At 42.4% G+C, this 16,237-nt stretch overlaps 1 protein-coding gene across 1 annotated transcript in view; it reads right to left on the bottom strand.

The window, feature by feature from the left end:
- The window catches only part of LOC129454603 (fibrocystin-L), a 66,232-nt gene that overhangs the window by 31,245 nt on the left and 18,750 nt on the right, over positions 1–16,237 (bottom strand). Inside the window, 3 exon segments of the mRNA XM_073858730.1 lie at positions 595–843; positions 13,733–14,711; positions 15,185–15,393. Coding sequence (XP_073714831.1) covers positions 595–843; positions 13,733–14,711; positions 15,185–15,393 — 1,437 coding nt within the window.

Here is a 16,237-nt window from a genome sequence, read left to right as displayed (position 1 = left end):
ATAAGATGGACACAATATATGTGCATAAAATGCACGAAATGCATACGCAACACAACTACGCAGTAAAAATATGCTCCTTATGTGTTGTGTTGGCTGGCATGAACAGGTTATGTGTTCAGTATGTATGATGTCTTATGATATGGCATGTGTTCAGTTGGGGCCTGTGCTGTGTAGACTGACAAAAAATGTGTACAATTTCATAAAGTTCAAAGAATTAAACATCAACAGTGATGAAAAACGTTGTTTCATTTATACTTATTTAAGATAAACATGTTTTTCCCCCTAATATCTGGATCAGAATAGAATTTTCTTCTTTTGTTTCATATTACCACAAAAAACGAATGGCACTTTAGTTTATTAATAGTCCTCTTCCAGTGGTAAATGACAAATACTAACCATAAATTCTGTCTATGTCACTTGCAATCAGGCTAAAGTAAACATCTATAAACAATATTACATAAATTTGTATGACTGCATTGGTTTAAGAGACTAATAATGCTCTGGGTCCACCAGACCCACAAACATCGTCTAAGTAACAAAAATATGAACACCACACAAGGGTTAATAGTGTTTGCATAATTATTTTTGCATTACCTTCATTTGGAGTGACACCTGTCAGCAACAGTTCATAGCTGAAGACAGACTGTTTCAAGGCATGACCTTTGATATGATGGTTTAACGTAACCGGAAACGTTCCTCCTGCGTGTTCCCCAACAGTGCACAGCAACTGTGTGTCTGTGATGGATGTCACATCACAATCCACACCATCAATCTCCACTGAGATGAGCGCTGCATCTGTGCCAAACCCTGAACCAGACACAGTGATCTCTGTTCCCACAGGACCTGTGAGGAAAGGATGTCATCAGTATTATTATGATATGACTATTTCAGCTGATGTGTAGTCCCTGGTGCATAATCACCATTGAAACACCATTGAGCTTGCTATGGTACTCGAGAATTACTAAAGTACATCTGAGGCGGTTGTTGTGCTATTGCTCCACTAAGTGGCAGTATACAGTAATATACTGTAATCAGACTTTGAGTAGGTGTGCGTTGTTGTGTTCAGCCAAAAATGAAAGTTCTGTCATTTAGTCACCCTTATGTTGTTACAAACCTTTATTAATTTCATTGTATGCTGAACAAAAAGAGCAATGTTTATAACCAAACCGTTTTTGATCACCACTGACTTCTATAGTAGTGTTTTTTTTCTTACTATGGAAGTCAATGGTGCTTCTTTTTCCTGCTTCATTACAAATATCATGCTTTCAGTTTAGCAGAACAAAGACATTTATACAGGTTTGTAACAACATGAGGCTAAGTAAATGATGACTTAATTTTCATTTTTGGGTAAACTTTTCCTTTAAGACTTAAGGTCTTGAGTGAACGATTGAGTCAGGCTGTCTACAGCATTAATGTTAATGGAATTCATATTTACATGAACAAGCAATCAGTTATTCAATACGAGTCACAAACACAGACGCTTGAATAAGTTTCTCTCTCTAGAAATGAGTCCTTTAGATTTAAGAGACAAGCCCCATTCAGGAATTGTATTGTCATCAATGCATGGTCTGTTTGGGTGCTCTCAAACAGTTACTATCAGAATGCTAAAAAAAGCTATTCATATAACTGACAAAATATAAAAGCAATGCTGTGAAAGAATTCAAGTTTCCCCTGACTGGTAAAGCTGGCCCGACTAGGTAAAGAATGTGTTGTTATTCACAAAGCTGTTATTTTGAACCTGACATCAGATTACGTTTGGTAAATCACAACACTTGTCCAACATTCCAGAAACAACAACTGAACACTGTAAAACTGGCAATAATTGTATCATATATACTATGTTTAATACATTTCTCATTATTCTGTGATTTATTCTTTCATGCAAAGCTATTGAAACAATGCATCATTGTAATTAAACTGCTATATAAATAAATTTGACTTGACTCTGCTGATAAAGCAGAATTGAAACATGGAAATATTTTTTTTAAACGCAGACAGTTACATTATTTTAATAAGTTTAATTATTTAATGTGCGTAATATTTGGTTCAAAACATGGATGAACAATTACAAATATAAAATGTATATTCTATTGCAAATATGATGTTTTCACTACTTCATGTAGTAAACTTTTTCAAATCAGCAGTATGTTTTCTCAGCGTTCAGCAAGTTGATCGTACTTAAAGGAACAGTATGTAGGATTGTGGCCAAAACTGGTATTGCAATCACAAAACTTGTGGCTAAAACTGGAACTGCAATCACACAACTGGTGGCCAATACACAACATGACAACATAAACATCAGTTGAGGGCTGCGACTCCACTTTTTAAATGACAATATCCTGGCCAGACCACTGTTGTCAGTGATATAAGTATTTGAAATTAAAATGATTTCTTAATGTCTAGTGACATATCAGGGCTATTTTATGATTAATTGATATAAATTTCCTACATACTGTTCCTTTAATACTAAAGAGAAAGTTCACCCCCCCCCCCCCCTCAAAAAAAGTCATCATTTACTCACCATCGTGCACTGAAAAAATAATACGCTGGATTTACTAAAAAAATAAATAATATATAGTGCATAATTTTTGCACCCACTTTTTAAAGTAAGTTTTACATAAAATTGTAAGCAGTTTAAGCAATTGCAATTTTATAAGTAAGTTTTACATGAAATTTAAGCAGTTTAAGCAATTGCAATTTTTAAAGTAAGTTTTACATGAAATTTTAAGCAGTTTAAAGGTTCTGTACGTAACGTTTCTACTTAAACTAATCCATTTTCAATTGCCTTTGTGCGAATGTGTTGTAATCTCACAGTAAAATGATCCACTTTGCGGGTTTTGCTATTACCTCTGAAAAAAATATTATTATTTTTATGTGAAAGTACCGGGCCGGATTTGGCGCGAAATCCAGTGACGTCACCTGCATGCGCGCTCCCGAGCCACTTGCCTCTCGCCTCGTCTACTGACTTTGGACTCAACAGCGACGACACTGTCTGATAAAAGACTGAAACGACCTGCTCCCAGCACAACACAGACTCCAACACAAACTCCACATATTGTGAAGAAAAGTTATCTGCTGAAGTTCGTTAGGCCAAACGTGAATCGGATCAACCCAGGACAAAAACACGGATTAACATTGGCAGGGCATATGAATTATGGAGAAACCTCCGCTTTGTTTTGGGTATAAAAAAGGATCCGGAGTTTGCTTTCATCCTTTTGGACAGGTAAGCTAACCTTACTACAAAGCATGTCAAATATATTTTAATTATCTGCTTTAGTTTTTTAGACGTTATTTCGGTTTGCTAGCCTTCGCTTTAACGTGTTTGCCCAGCCATCGTCGATCGATGACGTAAAACTGCGGACGCGTTTGTTTGCATGCGTCCGCTTTTTAAAAGTCTTTAAACTCATACATTCTGACATTGATGGAAACGTATCGGTTACGGATGTAACCCTCGTTCCCTGAAGGAGGGAACGGAGACGTCACGTCGTGACCGACGAATTGGGAACTCGCGTAGAGAGACCAATCTGCTTCGAATACTACAAAAAACGCCAATGAACTTGGCATTGAGATATTTGCATAATGCTGGCGCCGCCCCGCCAGGTGCGTATATAAGGCGCACGTGCAAATAAGGAAATCAGCTTCTGTTCGCTGAGAAAGCCGGAAGGTGACCGGCCTAAACAGCAGGTGGCAGCACCTGTGGCGACGGGACGTGACGTCTCCGTTCCCTCCTTCAGGGAACGAGGGTTACATCCATAACCGAGACGTTCCCTTTCAGTCGGTCACTACGACGTCACGTCGTGACCGACGAATTGGGAATCCCTACCAAAACGCCACTAGGGGCTGACCTCTTCCAGTGTCTGCGTAAAGCCCTCCGGTTCCACTTAAGGATAAGGAGAATTAGGTTTTAAGGCAGAAGGCCGGGCACTAGATGTTCCTTTAACCCCACAGTAGTGCCAGCAACTGGGAAGCGCCCTACCAGAGCGGAATAGGAACGCTGCGGAAGCCACCGCCCCTCTTAAGGGCCAATGGTGGGCGAAAGTCAACCGTAGTTGAGGTAAAGACAGCCGTGGCTGTGTAAGCAAAGCAGTGCTCTGCTAAGGGAAACGTGGGCTGGTAGGATTAACCCCACGGAAAATACTCACAAAGGAATCCGTTGGGACGCAATGTGGAGCCCAAGCCAAACACGTAGGTTCGTAAGAATACAGCTAGTGAAAGGCTGACAGCCAATGCAACAAAGGCTGTCAAGGCAGTGGAGGGAGAAAATCAAACCATTACGCATTTTTGCTCTGTTAGCCTTCCATACTGAAAACTCAATTTGGAGCCTCAGTCGAAGGCTGCAAGCCGACTTGCGAGTCTGCTATCCGTGCCCTCCCTGGTGAGGAAAGAACACGAGAGGATACAGGCTCGATACGAACATTGTAAAATCTAATGAACGTATTAGGTGTCGCCCAAGCAGCAGCTCTACAGATGTCTGTCAGCGAGGAACCACGAGCTAATGCCCAAGATGAGGCAACACTCCGTGTGGAATGCGCTCTCAAATTAAAGGGGCAAGGAATGCCCTGCAAATTGTAAGCTAGGGCGATAGTATCAACTATCCAATGAGACATCCTCTGCTTAGTGACAGCTTTCCCTTTCTGCTGACCACCATAACAAACAAAGAGCTGGTCCGAGGTCCTGAAGCTTCGCGTGCGGTCCACGTAGAATCGCAGTGCGCGTACGGGGCACAACAAAGCCTCGGTTGGGTTTGCCTGCTCCAAAGGCAACGCTTGCAAGCTCACCACCTTATCTCTGAAAGGAGTGGTGGGAACTTTGGGCACGTAGCCTGGTCTGGGTCTTCAGTGAGACAGCAGGACCAAACTAAAAGCACGAATCGTCAACAGAGAATGCATGTAAATCCCCTACTCTCTTCATGGAGGCCAATGCTAGCAGGGTCAGAGTTTTCATTGATAAAAACTTCAGACTCGCAAACTGCAAAGGCTAAAATCGGAGACCTGAAGGCTTCAGCACCATGGACAGGTCTCAGGAGTAAAGAGGGAGGGCGCGAGGGGTTTAGCCTGCGAGCGCCTCTTAAAATGTAATAATTAAATCATGCTGGCCAACTGATCTGCCGTAGATAAGTGAGTGATGAGCAGAAATAGCGGCGATATCAATCTTTAATGGCGGAGGGACAGCCTACCATCTAGCCCATGTTAAAGATATAAAAGCATAATGTTAAAGGGCATTCTCTGGGTCCTCGCGTTGCGAAGAGCACCGGGTGACGAAAAGGTTTCATTAAGCGCGTAAGCCGGCGTCCTGTGGACGGTGCTCGAACCGCGTCGATGGTGTTAGATACCGCTTGCGATAAATCACCTAAACCTTGCGCGCGCTCAACGACCATACATGACAGGTCGGGGCGCGAGTGCCAAATGTGCCCGTTCCTAAGAAAGAAAGTCCTTCCTCAGGGGAATCCGCCAGGGAGGGCTGTCGCGAGGAGCATTAACTATGAAACCCAATTCTTGGTCGTCCAGTACGGACGATTAATAAAAGGCTCTCCTCGTCCTGCCTGACTTTGCACAATGTCTGCGCAATAAAGCTCACTGGAAGGAATGCGTATTTACGCACCCCCCGCGGCCAGCTGTGTGCCAACGCATCCACGCCGAGGCTGCCCTCGGTTAGTGAATAAAATAGGCGACAGTGGGAATCGTCCGGCGACGCAAACAGATCTATCTACACACAACCGAACTTCTTCCAAATTAGCTGGACCGTCTGGGGGTGGAGTCGCCATTCGCCGGGGGCGCAGCTCGGGAGCGCGTCACCGCTAAATTGAGCGATCCCGGGATGTAAATGGCACGAAGGGACCTCAGATGCTTCTGACTCCAAAGGAGGAGATGACGAGCGAGATGCGACAGGTGACGAGAGCGCAAAACCGCCTTAACGGTAAATAACGCAACAGTCGCAATGTTATCGGTGTCTACTAATACATCCTTCCCTCGCATCTCCATAGCGGAGCGTACAAGTCCCAGATATATAGCGCACCGCTCGCGGCAGTTGGGGTGCTATGCACACCCCAGAGACTGCAAGCCCGTCATACGTGGCTGATCATCCCGTGCTTAGGGCATCGCATGCTACAGAATGCCAGGAGACCCCTCAGAGGCATATCTTGCTATCAGAAATGCTGGGTCTACTACGGGGAAATTTAAATGACACGCAGGTGTAGTGTTTACACAATGTATGCCGGTGCGCCACGCTCTCCTCGAGACTCGATCGTAAAGCCAACGCTGAAGCGGTCTCATATGACGCAGCTCGAGCAGAGCGAAAACGGTCTAAGGCGAGGGAGATGGACACAAAAAGTACACGTCTTACAGGTCTAAGGCTGCAAACCGATCTGAATATTGAAATACGAGCCTCGGCGTTATCATCCAAAAAAGACCACCTTTGTGGAGCCGGTGCGTAAATCAAATCGATCGTAACCCACCGCGTATTTTGGGTACTATGAGATAAAGGCTGGAAAAACCCTATCATCATATCATCATCTCGGTAAGAGGGACCGGCTCGATAATCCTTCGCCAGCAGGACATCGACTTATGCACGCAGTACATGTGCATCGGACACTTTCACTAAAGTGAAAACGAAAGCCCGAGAATTTTGGGGTTGTGCCGGTAATTGTATTTCGTAACCGAGGCGGATCGTGCGTAAAACCCAACAAACGGGCTGGGAACTGAAGCCAAGCACCCAGGCACCGTACGAGGAGAATTAACGACACTACTGAAGTACCCGCGGTGGGGCAGCGAAGCGAGACAGGTGAGACTGCCGGTGCGTCTGCTGTGACAGCATAAGCATCTACAGTATGTGTGTGTGTGTGACACTGACCTGAGCCCGCTGAAGGTGACGGTCGTCTGGTCTCCTCTGCGGAGAGCACAGACTCCGATATGAGGGTGATGGTTGTCCGGTCTCCTCAGTGGAGGGCTCGGACTCCTCAGAACACCCGCTGGCGATAGAGGAGAGGTAGGGTGAGCTGGTGTGTGCCCGCTCACGGCTCTCTCGATCCTCTGGAGACCTGGAGAGGGAAGAGGAATGCACTCTATGTGTGGTTAGTGGGTACCGGCTAAACAGCCGGTGGAACATATGCAAACCAAGAATTTTCCACCCGACCCTCTATCGGGGGAAGGAGCGAATCACCGTCACCTGAAGAGTGATCCTCTGCCAATCCGGGTCGCCCGCTTACTGGCCACTTAAACTCCCGATTTCACGGGAAGCGGCTAAGCGGGCGGGGCGAGCTGCTGACGACCGGTTCCACCGCGCTGCCGAGATGGGGTCCGAGGAGGGGAACGAAGGTGGTCGCCGCAGCACGCCGACGGCGAGAGGCAGACTGAGGAGCCAGCGTGGTGGTTTTTACCAAGGGCAGCTCTCTTTCGCCGGGGCATGACCTAAGAGATCGCCTCAGTCTGCGCAGCGGAGCTGTACGACTCCACGGCCTCGCCGAAGAGGCCGGTCTGTGAGACAGGAGCATTCAAGAAGTTGTTCTCGCCTGCGTCCGTCAGCCAGACACAGCCAAAGGTGGCGATCTTGAACCACTGTGGTGGACATCGCACGACTGAAGGTCGCGGCTTCCCTCGTAAATCCTTGGTAAACCTGTAGCAACGTTATTGCGTGCAGGGCTGAAGCCGCCTCCCCGCATGCCTGACGGACAGCGCCCGTAACCGGACGACTGTCTACAAACACGGGAGGGAAGGGTTGGGTGGTCCCTCCAGGAACGCAGCTGCATCGCAACCCCCCGCTCCACTGAAGGGGTCCCCGCCCTTAGCGGCTCCATTGGTGAGGGAGATGAGGGGTGAAAGCTGAAGCTGAACGACTGGATGGCCGCAAATCACGTCAGCTCTTCGTGCCGTCGGGAAGAAAGGCACAGGAGAAGAGGACCGAGAGGCCCGAGCAGCTCCGAAATACCAATCACGTGGGCGGTACGGTTCGGGCGGAGAGGGGTTAACCTCTCCAACTCTACCGTTTCCGCCGCTCGAGCGGGCACGGCCGCCATCTCGGAACGACTCCACTTCGGAGGAAATTGGACACCCCTCTGATGCTGCAGAAGCGAACGGGACCAGAAGGAGGTCCAATGGATCGGCAGAAATCGTAGAACACGACTCTGCCGTCTCCACCGGAGCGGCTGAGGATGAAAGGCCGGTAGGTGGAGGACGTATCCTCCGTCCTACTCAGCGTAGTGATGCGAAGAGCGTCATGCGAGCGCTTGACAGCCGCACCATGGCGGTGTCAGCACTGCAAAGGCGCGGACAGCATTCCCGTAGAAACGTCAGTCATCTCCGCAATCCAAGAGGGTTATGCTCTCACAGAGAGAACAAAAACTCCCCACGAGCGCAGCCTCAGAGTGCTTGATGCCCAAGCATGAAGACAGCCCTCGTGACCGTAACCCTTATACCTCTCACATCCAAGATCGCACGGACGAAAAGCAATCCTGAAAAGGACGCTGATCTCCGAATATACGAGAGAGTGGCTGTCTTTAAAAAGACACAGAGCTCTCACGTATCACTCTTTAGGGAAATCACTCTTTAGGTGCTCAGCTGATGATGCGCACAGGGACAGGCAACGCACACACTAAACTCAAAACAAAAAATATGCAGAGCAGTGGAATACTGCGAGCGTCCGCTGTGTTAGTACTGCTTGTCAATCAACTTCAGCAACCGTTCCCAGAAGAGCAGAGAGTAGCTTCTCAGTCAGATAAAGCCGGCTTTCGAAGCGAAAAAAGCCGATTTCCTTATTTGCACGTGCGCCTTATATACGCACCTGGCGGGGCGGCGCCAGCATTATGCAAATATCTCAATGCCAAGTTCATTGGCGTTTTTTGTAGTATTCGAAGCAGATTGGTCTCTCTAAGCGAGTTCCCAATTCGTCGGTCATGACGTGACGTCGTAGTGACCGACTGAAAGGGAACTGAGATTATACAGTGTGACATGGACTAAACTACGATATTGATCGCACAGTGTGGCAAGCAACAACCCTAAAGGACTATTTTAAATAGCACAGTATATACCGGGCTTTACTGTTAATACTGAAATTGTTCAGTGTAGTTCACTAATCGTTTTCGTTATCTTACCGTAAATGTAAGTAACACCACATAACAGGCTAAATGCAGTCAATTAAACGTTGCAGTGGGAGTTTACCTGAGTTTCCAGCATGTTGTGTGATGCTTTCTCCGGTGTGTTAAATGTCAGTCTGGCCGTCGCTCATGAGTTCGAGGACGCGCTTGTAAACTTATTGGTTGCAATCTGAAACATCACCGCTAGAGGCCGCTGTAAACTACATACAGCACCTTTAAGCAATTGCAATTTTTAAAGTAAGTTTTACATGGAATTTTAAGCAGTTTAAGAAAATTGCAATTTTTAAAGTAAGTTTTACATGGAATTTTAAGCAGTTTAAGAAAATTGCAATTTTTAAAGTAAGTTTTACATGGAATTTTAAGCAGTTTAAGCAATTGCAATTTTTAAAGTAAGTTTTACATGAAATTTTAAGCAGTTTTAGAAAATTGCAATTTTAAAGTAAGTTTTACATGGAATTTTAAGCAGTTTAAGCAATTGCAATTTTTAAAGTAAGTTTTACATGAAATTTTAAACAGTTTAAGCAATTGCAATTTTTAAAGTAAGGTTTACATGGACTTTTTAAGTAGTTTAAGCAATTGCAATTTTGAAAGTAAGTTTTACATGAAATTTAAGCAGTATAAATAATTGCAATTTTTAAAGTAAGTTTTACATGAAATTTAAGCAGTTTAACCAATTGAAATTTTTAAAGTAAGTTTAATATGGAAATTTTAGCAGTTTAAGCTTAAAATATTTAAGCAATTGCTTAAAATTTCATGTGAAACTTGCTTAAAAAGAAGGATGCAAAAATGATGCACTATATTTTTTAGTAAATCCAAGGACTTACTAAACTTCCAAGGAGCCAACAGTGCTTCTGTTAAATTACTGTACCTGCTTGATCTTCCTTTATATTCAGCAGAACTAAGAAATGTATACAGGTTTAGAACAACATGAGGGCATAATGGTGCGTAAAAGATGATTTATTTTTGGGTGAACTATCCTTTTTATGATGTTTCACATTTTTATTTGTTTTTAATTACGGCCACTGTAAATAACTATTCTGATTAACCATTTTTTATTTTATTTTATTTAACCTTTATTTAACCAGGAAAGTCCCGTTGAGGTTAAAAACCTCTTTTTCAAGGGAGTCCTGGCCAAGAGGCAGCAAAAACATAGTCAGTTACATTTATAAAAATTTTTACAATACAAATAATTAAAAACATTTACAATTTATACGGATCATTTCAGGTTCTCTCAATCTGGCCTTAAAAACATTTAAGGAAATAAGTTCCGATAATTTAAAGTCTTTTTGCAAAGAGTTCCATGCAGAAGGAGCGGAGTAAACAAAAGCCATTTTTCCCAATTCTGTATGGGCAAATGGAACCAAAAGCAGCAAGTTATCGTTAGATCGCAATGAATAAGAACCAGCACTTCTCCATGTTATTAAATTACAGATGTAAGATGGTAACAGACCCAGCATGGCCTTATAGATAAAAATATGCCAATGCCCTGATCTCCTGTTAGACAATGATGGCCATCCCACTCTGGAATACAGTTCACAATGATGAGTCAAGTTTTTACAATTCGTAATAAATCTCAGAGACGCATGATAAACAGTGTCAATCTTATACAAACATTGTGCTGAAGCGGTCCTATACACCAGGTCTCCATAATCTAAAACAGATAAAAATGTTGCTGTAACTAGCTGCTTTTTTGCTTTAAAAGAAAAACAAAATTTATTGCGAAAGAAAAAGGACAGTTTAAGTTTGAGTTTCTTCACAAGGTTGTCTACATGAGGCTTAAAAGTGAGAGCATCATCAAGCCAGATACCAAGATACTTATAAGAATGAACCAACTCTATTACATTTCCAGTCAAAGTGAACACAGAAGGAGGAGCTTGAATAACCTTCTTGCTATTTCTAAACAGCATAAGTTTGGTCTTATCAGCATTGAGAACCAGCTTAAGCTCCAATAGTGTATGTTGAACCACATCAAAAGCCTTCTGTAAAGACTCAACCGCTTTAGCTGGGGTTGATCCAAAACAATAAATAATCGTGTCATCAGCATAAAAATGCATATTAGCATTCGACACATTTTGGCCTAATTCATTTATATACATAATAAACAACAGAGGACCTAATATTGAGCCTTGTGGGACCCCCTTGTGAACCTTCACTAATGCAGAACATAGGCCGTCACATTTAATGCACTGAGTCCTGTCCCTAAGATAATTCATAAACCATGAAACTGCAAAATCAGACAATCCCAAACAAAGAAGCCTATGCTTTAGAACAGCATGATCCACTGTATCAAAGGCTTTCGACAAATCAAGAAAAATCGATGCACAAAATTTCTTTCCATCAAGAGCTACAAGTATATCATTAATTACTTTTGTAACCGCAGTGATGGTACTGTGATTTTTCCTAAAGCCTGATTGCAGTTTAGAAAGGAGTTCATTTGTGTATAAAAACTCTTTTAATTGGTCAGAAACAAGGGATTCTAAAATTTTTGACAAAACACACAAGTTAGATATAGGCCGATAATTAGTTAAAACTGCTGGATCACCTCCTTTTAACAAGGGAGTAACAAAAGCTGACTTCCAAACTGATGGTATTTCATTATTTTGAATTGACAAATTAAAAAGAATTGTCAGGGGCTCTGCAACAAAATCAGCCGCCTTTTTAAAAAAAAAAGGCTCTATTAAATCTGGTCCAGGAGGTTTACTGTGATCTAACGTTTTTAGAGCTGCATGCACCTGCTGTACCGTAAAAGGAACAAAGTTAAATTGCTCTCCAGAAAACACAGGAGAGTATGTGCATGGAGTAACAGTGACTACTCCTGTCGTGTCAGACAGAGAACCAACTGATACAAAATGCTCATTAAAGCAATTTAAGACATCAACTCTGTCGTAAACCGGGAGAGAGTTTTTTAAAACAAATTTTGGGAGAACTTCATTATTTTTATTCATAGAAAGGGACTTGATGACTTTCCAAAATTTCTGCGGATTATTAAGGTTTTCACTCGTGACTGATAAATAATATTCTGATTTAGCCTTTTTAATAAGAGAGGTACATTTATTTCTTAATTGTCTAAAAAGGGACCAGTCAGTGGCAGAATCACCATTTCTGGCTTTAGCCCATGCCACATTTCGTTGATGGATAATATCTGACAATTCTGGAGAAAACCAAGGGTTTTCCCGTCCCTTCACTCTGTGCTTTTTCCAAGGAGCATGTTTATTTACAGTTTTCTCAAAATTCTCCGTAAAAAGTGTCCATGCAAGCTCAACATCAGGCAACAGACCTAGCTGTCCCCAGTTAATCAAAGATAGATCATGATGATAGGCTTGTTCATTAAAATTTTTCAAATTCCTCCTTCTAATAATTTGCGATTTACATTTGGGTATTTTACTGCCTCTCGAAGTAGCAATAACACAGTGATCACTCAGATCATTGCAGAAGACACCCATGGATAAAAATTTGTGTGGAACATTTGTTAGAATTAAATCAATTAAAGTAGATTTATCTGGATTTTTGAGATTAGGCCTTGTAGGTACGTTTACCAATTGGCTAAGACTGATAGAGTCACAAAAATTTTTAAAATCATCAGAAACAACATTTAGCCAGTCCCAATTTAAGTCCCCGAAATAATTTATGTGAATTATGACACTTTTTTTCTGAAGGTTGTGGCAAGATGGATACAGCAAACACCAAAATTGTGCCGGATAAGCGCTGCTTCATCCTAATCTTACCAACCCTAAACCCAACTTCTCGCAAGATTTTGGTGTTTGCTGTATCCCTTCTAGCCAAAACCCTGTATGATGGCCAGCTGATACAATTAGGTGCCTTGCGCCCACCTGTGCAATTTACTGATACAATGCACATCTGAAACTAAGCTGATTAAACCACATCACTGTGTGACACTTGCATTACATGTGAACGGCCCCTACGCTAATATGATTTTGTTTTTCTCTCCCTGTCTCGTCCTCAACCCTGAGGACAATGGGACAAACAGACCCAGTTCCGGTAGATGTGAAAGTCGGCACACCTCTGATCTACTGGTCGTCCTTCAATGTGATGCCCAGCTGATGCCTGACCAACGACCACCGGCAGGACCCGCTTAATCTCCGCTTAATCTCCGCTTAATCTCCGCTTAATCTCCGCTTAATCTCCTTATCCGTTTATATGTGTGTATATACATGTATATCTCCCAAGGGTTTTTCCCTCCTAGGACTTTTTATTTTTTATTTCCTCGGCTAAACAACCCGGGGTTTTTGTTTTTTTTCTCCTAGGGGTTTTTTTACCCCGGGGAGGTAGCCTTCTTGGGCTTAACTTAGCTTCTTCTTCTAGACGTTACATTAGTAATACGCTCGCTCATAATGTAGAGTCATAGCCGCAGCAAATTTCACTGCTTATTCTATTGTGTATTATGTTGTGCTATCTGTTGTTTTTCTGTGCTTTTACTGCTTCTATTAATGTAAAGCTGCTTTGAAACAATTAAGTATTGTGAAAAGCGCTATATAAATAAAATTGAATTGAAAAAAATTGAATAAACTCAATAGCAACTGCATAGCAACATTACTTTTACATTATAAGCAGATTACCTGTTTTGGGTGCTTGCCGAGTAGGCTTGCTGATTTACCAGGTTTATGACTGTATCATGAATCTTACCTGTTAAAGGGCTCACTGAGGTGATGTCTGGAGTTTGTTCAGATGCGTAGGTAAAACTTTGTTGTGGGTACTCAACATCATACACCCTAATATCCACCTGCACCAGTCCCTCTGCATGAGGAGGTGTCAAACATTTCACTCTGTCTGGGGTCACTTCCAGAATCGAGCAGGGGTCGTCATCAAACATCACAGTGGTGTTTCCTTCCACAAAGCCATTTCCTTCAATCAACAGTGGAGTTCCTCCAGCAATGCTTCCTGATAATGGTTTGATGGTGGCCTGCGGTGTGCCGGTCAGTGTGAAGTTTCCTGTGGCGAGACCTTTGCTCATGACAACTACCTGTAGGGTATGTGTGCCAGCAGGCAGGGCACCAACTAAAAGTGTGATGTTCTTATCTGTAACCTTTGTGACTTTCAGTATAATGTCGTCTGCAGATACTCTCAGATCAGCTGTATTGTTCCCAAAGCCGCTGCCAGTGATTAAAACAGTAGTAGAGTTTCCAGTAACAGAATTAGGGGACACACTGGAGACAACTGGTGCAATAGATGCAGAGTACTGAAACATGCAATTAGAACTGCAAGAAGAAAATATGCCATTAATGTAAACCGCAACGTTTCCCCTTCCAGCCTGAGATGGTGAAGTGTCGCACACCACATAAGAGTAGTTCATAAAAACCACGTCACATGGAGCGTTTGCTACCATAACATTCAAGGCATTCAAGAAACCAGATCCTGAGATGAAGAGACGTGTTTGGCCGGTCGTACTGCCCACAGAGGGAGAGACAGAGTCAACCACAGGTAGAACCGCAAATGTCCGGTCGTTCTCTTTTGGCATTGTCATCATGGCTGTACCCAAGTTGTTGACCCGGATGGTTACGGGTAGACGGATGCCCACTGGAGCACCACTGTCAGGACTGAGTCTGCAGTTAATCTCAGTGGAGGTGCTGCTGATGATTTGACATGGGTTACCTCCAACTCTGACCTTTGGTTGCCAAATTAAAACCAGAAAAAGATTTAAGCTTATATTACAAATAGTAAAAAATTACACCACAAACAAAGTGGATTCTGTTAAAGGTTTTAACTCTTTACAGACCCAGAGACTGACATTTGAATACCCTTACTTTTGCTTATGTGAAATTCATTTGGTAGGGATCCTTGGAAACACCTTATAATTTACGGTAATTAGTAACAACTCTTTTTAATTTTACATTGCATCTTATCAAGTCACTAGAGTTTAAAATACATTTACATTTATGTGTTTCCATTTTTTTTAATAAAAAAAACATACTGCACAGTGCTTTGAATTCAAAAATTTTTATAACGGTGTACATTGCCTAAGAATTCATAACCTTACGCAATTACACATATAAAAAAAGATTATTTTATTGAATTTTTATTTGAACATCCCCTAAACACGAGGACAGATTTGTTGTTAAATGAACCTCTGAACCTCACCTCATTTGCACAGGAAGTGTTGCTGAAGCCAGATCCCAGGATGTTGATGATGTCATGTGTGGTACCGTGGTCAGGAGTAATCTTTTCTACAGTGGGACTGGCACAGGAAGTAAAACTGAAGTACAGACCATCAGAACTCCCCACCTGACCTTGAAGACAATCAGATGTGGCCACACACTCAGACTCAGGTGAGTTTACTTGCACCAAGGCTGTGGATGACAAAAAATTGAATGCCACTATGCCAATGTAGGGAAAACAATCAAAACATCTGTTTGTTTTAGCATCCAGCCTATCTCAGCAACATTGACCCAGTCAGTGGCGTGTGGTTGGGGCAACACAACTTTTTTATACTTTCATTTTTATTGAGAACAAAGAACACACACATAAAAAACAGTAAGATAAATAAATGGGCTATTCTAGGTAAACAAAACAGAGCCGTTTTCTCAAACATATCCTCCAAATGCTTGTTTTGGTCATTTGTCCATTCCCACAAATACGACCAACAGATGCGTTTACTAAATTAGTGCCTCTACCGGCAGCAGGTGAAACTTATTAGGGTATGAAATTATATTTTGGGGTATAATTTTGCTATGATGACATGCATTTTCAATTTAAACTGCCATTGTATTTATAATACACATTAGACTATTAAGGCATTTATGGCAAATAACATACCCATTTATTTATTATATGATACAATATAAAACCCAGTATACAAAGCAGTCACACCTATTTTGTTTTAAAAGTACCTCAAATTTCAAGTTTATAACAGTAAAATGACGTCATCTTTGTGAAAAACCATTGACTCTTGTGTGTCTTGTGATCAATTGCATCATTACGTTGGCTAAGAATGTGAAGTGCTATTGGCTCTCGTGACCGACTGCATCATGGTCCGGATTATATTTGAATGAGATCTGACTGTTTGCGCTGCATTTATGGATTTCTTCATATAAAGTGATCGTATGGCTTCAGTTCGTAAGGTTTGCAACGCAAATTGTTTGTAATACTTTTATACTGTTTTTTTTTTGTGTCAATTTATGCAATCAATACCCG

This window comes from Misgurnus anguillicaudatus, chromosome 20 (assembly GCF_027580225.2).
Source record: "Misgurnus anguillicaudatus chromosome 20, ASM2758022v2, whole genome shotgun sequence".
Lineage (NCBI taxonomy): Eukaryota > Metazoa > Chordata > Actinopteri > Cypriniformes > Cobitidae > Misgurnus > Misgurnus anguillicaudatus.
Note: the sequence above shows the minus strand (reverse complement) of the source record. Positions and strands in the feature narration are given on the sequence as shown.